The 4,886-nt window shown below is 32.1% G+C and overlaps 1 protein-coding gene across 2 annotated transcripts; it reads left to right on the forward strand.

Annotated features, from left to right (window-relative positions):
• The first annotated feature begins 882 nt into the window (after positions 1-882).
• LOC121209943 (general transcription factor 3C polypeptide 6) lies at positions 883-3,767 on the forward strand. Of its 2 annotated transcripts, none has more exons than XM_041081947.1 (5): positions 883-926; positions 1,394-1,513; positions 2,299-2,349; positions 3,051-3,102; positions 3,465-3,767. In XM_041081947.1, the coding sequence occupies exons 2-5, from the start codon at positions 1,394-1,396 to the stop codon at positions 3,695-3,697; spliced, it is 456 nt and encodes a 151-aa protein (XP_040937881.1). In that variant the 5' UTR covers positions 883-926; the 3' UTR covers positions 3,698-3,767. The 2 variants fall into 2 exon arrangements, with proteins under 2 accessions (XP_040937881.1, XP_040937880.1); XM_041081946.1 differs by having other exon boundaries at positions 896-926; positions 1,354-1,513.
• Positions 3,768-4,886: the final 1,119 nt, after the last annotated feature.

Genomic DNA, 4,886 nt, shown 5'->3' on the forward strand with positions numbered 1-4,886 from the left:
TGAATGCAGCCGGAGTTTTCGTCAAACCAAAAGGCATAACTAGGAACTTGTAGTGCCCATAATAAGTCTTAAAAGTCATCTTATGAATATCATCTTCCTTAACCATAAGCTGATGATACCCAGAATAGAAATCTACTTTCAAGAATACTGAAGCCACTCGGAACTGATCAAATAGGTCATCGATTGTCGGAAGTGGCTACTTATTCTTCACAATCAACTTATTCAACTGTCGATAATCGATGCACATCCTCATGGTACAATCTTTTTTCTTTAAAACCAAAACTGGTGCCCCCATGAAGACATACTAGAACGGATGAAACTATGATCTAGAAGCTCTTGAAGTTGAGCCTTAAGCTCTGTAAGTTCCTTCGGAGCCATACGGTACGGAGTGATGGACACTATAGTTGTACCCACGAGAAACTTAATGTCAAACTCAGCTTCTCGATTTGGAGGTAAACCCAACAACTCCTTGGGAAAAATTTTTGGAAATTCCCTCACTATTCTAATATCCCAGACAAAAGAGTCCCTAGAAACTAAGAGCACGTTTGGTTCAGTGTAATAGGTAATCCATTACGCCCCGATTACGTGCCTATTACATTACGCCCCTATTCTGACGTTTGGTTCGCTGTAATAGATATTACGCGCGTAATACAATCCCGACCTAATCCCCAAATTCTCTGCTTTTCTATTCCCTTCCTAAATCTCAGATTACCTATTACATCCGGCTTCCCTTCCCAACTCTCTGTTTTACCCTCCCTCCCTACCCGAAATCGACCTATACCCTCTCCGTTTTCTATCCCCATCATTTCTCCTCCCATTTCCCACTGCTTCATTTTTCCTCTCGGAGCACGTTTGGTTGTTGAATCTTACCGACGGCTGGGGTTCCTCTCCCTCAGAAATCCTTAACTCTCGACTAAAATCGCAAGGTAAGGATAATGGGTAATATATTTTGTTTTTCTTTTGTTTACTATGCTTTTGAGGTAGAGTATGTTTAGGTCTTAACAGTTCTCTATTTATGTTGATTGGAATTATTTAGGGTTAGCTTAAAATCACTACAAAGTTAAATGTCTCCATCTCTGCAAGTCCCCCCAATATATATATTTTTTGCGAAAAATTTTGAACTTGGGAGAAGATATCTAATTCTTATAGATTGGTTTAGTTTTCTATATGGAATGGACATTGTTATCAGTTAATCCTAGCTGCTTGATGAATCTTTCTTCTTCTTTGACTTCTCTTAATCTGTTTGGGTGTCGTATGCAATGGAACTTCTCTTAATCTATCTCGAATACAACTAAATAAAAATTCATATTTTTTCAACCATTCTTCTGAAAATTTATTTTGTTTGTTTTGCAGTATCTTTGAAGTGTAATGTTTTTTTTCTGGGTTTGATTAGATGGAGAAAAACAAGGATGATGATTATGGAGAGGAAGAAGATTCAGAGTATGTATTACTTGATCTTGAAGCTGTTCGTGGGCAGATTGACATCCCTCCAAATGCACCTTATACTCTTTCTGTAAGTTCTAAATTTTTGTATGTTACAAATTTGTTAAGGTTTTTTTTGGCAGTTATGTGAAAATTAGAATTTATAACTGAATGAGTATTTAGGAAGTTTAGTCTTGAATACATATGACAGATACAAATATTTTTAAAAAAACTAAGAACCCGAGAAGAAAGCTTTGCCTTTGGTTTTTGTTGCTCGATGTTCATTTTATATTTGTTAATTCATGAAACGAAAGCTCTCATATTTTTACTGGTCAGCTTATGAGGATTAGGGAATTTTAATGTGTTGATAGAGATCTTCATCTAGATATATAATACTAGCTATCCGTGTGATTGCTTTAACTATGGAGAACTTAATCTAGATAAACCTTGTTTAGATTATGTATGTACTTGCTTTGGACTTGTTGGATTTAATAAGCATTAGATTCAGCAATCTACATTTCAGCATTTATGGTGTTATATATTTATATAAAATTTGGCAAGTTTATAATTTGTATTATATAAAATTTCTGACATTTGCGTATTCATTTAGTTTGCAATATGATTAATCTTAATAAAAATCAACCTATATATGTTTTTGTTCTTTGATTGGAGCTCTGCATAGATGAATACGGATTTGATTTTGGTGTGTAATTGTAAGCTTCTAATTATTTGTTTAGCGATATTTTTGCCTGGAAATATTGCTTACTTGATTTACTGGTATTTTGCTGTCAGTTTTGAACAAGGTTTGATTGTTGTTTTTAACCCTTTTTTCTTTGATTTATCATAGTGTGATGATCAGATTGTTATGAATGTCAGGGTCTGGATACGATGAATCCAATATTAATCATAGACAAAAAAGTTAAGCTGGTGAGTTGTTAACTTTGCAAATCTTGCTATATTATTTAAATCAAGGTCAGTGTCAGATGTGGATCTGTACGTGACATGGATTTACCAAAATTTTCTATGTTTTTCTCTATATTTGGAGGACCATTCCTCCACACTAATGTCTGAATATGTTATGTATACATAAAGAAACTGAAAAGTCCGAACAATATTAAATCTAGTATTTACCTTGAACAGCTAAGGTTCCAACTTCCAGGTTATTTATGTTTTAAAAAGTTTATTTCCCTTGATGACCATATTTACTAAATATCTTAGGACTACCATTATTTATTTATTTATTTATTAATGTTTATTGCTAGAAATTTTAAATGGTGTATGAATGTCTCTGTTATGCATGAGAATGACGTAAAGAATTCAGGAAGCCATAGACCGAATATGGTATTATAAATGGAAAATATTATCTAGAGATCATTTTCCAAATCATTATCATTCAAGTCTGGATAACTGGATAGGTATTCATATCTGACATTTGTTTCCAATTCCGGTAATATAAAAGTTTGCTTTGATTTGAACTAGGGATTTGGTGGTCCGCTATAGGCCTAAGCTATCGCTTTTATAGTTTGCTTTGATTTGAGCTTTAATAATCACCAACTGATTGCTGAGATGAGGGTTTTTTAATTCATGAAATTTTCATGTTTTAAGTTAATTTATTTTCCAAATTACAGATCGGAGAATATGAAGAAACAATTGGGACTTGCTTTGTTTTCTCTGAAGATGGTGAGCAATATTTCCTGTTATACTTACTTTGAGCTAAACCGGGACTTGGTTAACTTACTCCATCCTATTCTCTCTTTGTTATCATCTTCTTGCCCCTTGCATAGCGGAATAGCAAGTTACTTGTACAATCCAGGCATTCTTGTCGTGTTATTATTATTTTTCTATGTCGTATTGCATTTAAGGTGTTATATAGTTTGTAACACGATAAATCCATGATAGATTTTGGCATGTTCGTGCATACATGTTGTGTTCCAGTAGTTGAACTTCAGTCCGTAACATAGGCTGCCTCTTGGTTTATTCTGTTTCTCAAACATTTTGCATTGCATGAATTAATAACTTGTGTGTGAAATTATGATTTACAGAAGCTTCACCTGTAGTACATGAAGAGACAGGTCCATCAGAGGCAAATCTCTTCTCAGGCAAATATATACTAGATCCAAATCAAGCTCCGAGAAAGCAAGTAAAACCGGTCGCTCGACTTCAGAAGATTCTTAAGTTCAGATTGTTACTCGACGAGGATGTTCAAGTCGAAACAAATTCCCAAAATAATTCAATTTGTAAACTAGCAAACTCAAAATTTGTAGTTAAATGTTGATCCTTAACTTTGAAAGTAATTTAATGAAATTTTGAAAGTAATTTAATGAAATTCAAGCTTAGTTATGCTCTGAGGAAGAGTCCATATTTTTAAGCGGTGGATCTTGTATATAAACTATTTCAGCAGATTGCGAATTATAATGCAGCAAATGTAACTTTTTAGTAATGAAGGTGTGATTGATCCGAATTATTTTAAATTGTATAAATTCATATAAGAAAATTTATTATTAAGAATTTTATGAAATTATATATTATTATTAAATTATATGTAATAATAATTATTTTAAATTATACAAATTCATATAAGATAATTTATTAGTTATAATTATTTTAAATTTTATTAAATCATATATTTTAATTAAAATATATTTAATATTAATTATTTCAAATTATCTTTTATAATATCATATATTATGATTTGAGTAAATTCATATAAGATAATCAATTATTAAGAATTTTATTAAATTATATATTTTAATTAAAATATATTAAATAATAATTATGTTTAAATATGATTAAATTATTTATTTTTGATAATAAATAATCTTATTAAAATTTAAATAACAATAACAATAATCATTTACCAAAACAAATTTATGCTAAGGGTATTCTGGTCATTTTAGTTTTCTCCATTATGCTATTACACCTCTATTACATTCAACCAAACACAGTTTTACTATTACGCCTCTATTCCATTACATTCAACCAAACAGTTGATTTGCTATTACACCTCTATTCCATTACACCTCTATTCCATTACACCTCTAATCCAATACACCTCTAATCCAATACAGCGAACCAAACGTGCCCTAAAACTGTAATGCCCTAAAATTCTTATTTTTGTTATTGTGAAAATGTGACACAATTGTGTATCTACTTCAGTGGTTAAGTGTTCTGGGTGTGTGTGTGAGGTCTCAAGTTCAAGCTATGTCTTTGGCAAAATTTTGGTATTTCTTCTAAATCAAGCCCTATCTCTGGTCAGTAGGCTTAAGTTTAATTAATTACAAAATTATGTCAAAATGGTCCTGCTTTTCTGGTGGTTAAGTGGAGTCTTGGGTGATGGAGGTCTTGTGTTCGACTCCAGCGTTGGCCAGGGGGTAGAATTTTTACTTTTAATTTTGGCTAGAGTTGTGCTAATGTTGGACTCCAAGTAGTGGGATGTTAGTAGGATTTGAGGGAGAAAAATAAGG

The sequence above is a fragment of the Gossypium hirsutum genome, chromosome A11, assembly GCF_007990345.1.
Source record: "Gossypium hirsutum isolate 1008001.06 chromosome A11, Gossypium_hirsutum_v2.1, whole genome shotgun sequence".
Taxonomy (NCBI): domain Eukaryota; kingdom Viridiplantae; phylum Streptophyta; class Magnoliopsida; order Malvales; family Malvaceae; genus Gossypium; species Gossypium hirsutum.

Excerpts from the sequence above, each read along its gene's own strand:
- LOC121209943 (XM_041081947.1), top strand. The coding sequence starts at position 1,394 with ATGGAGAAAAACAAGGATGATGATTATGGAGAGGAAGAAGATTCAGAG. Across the intron at positions 1,514-2,298 it reads ATGCACCTTATACTCTTTCT|GGTCTGGATACGATGAATCC; the intron begins GTAAGTTCTAAA and ends TATGAATGTCAG. Across the intron at positions 3,103-3,464 it reads CTTTGTTTTCTCTGAAGATG|AAGCTTCACCTGTAGTACAT; the intron begins GTGAGCAATATT and ends TATGATTTACAG.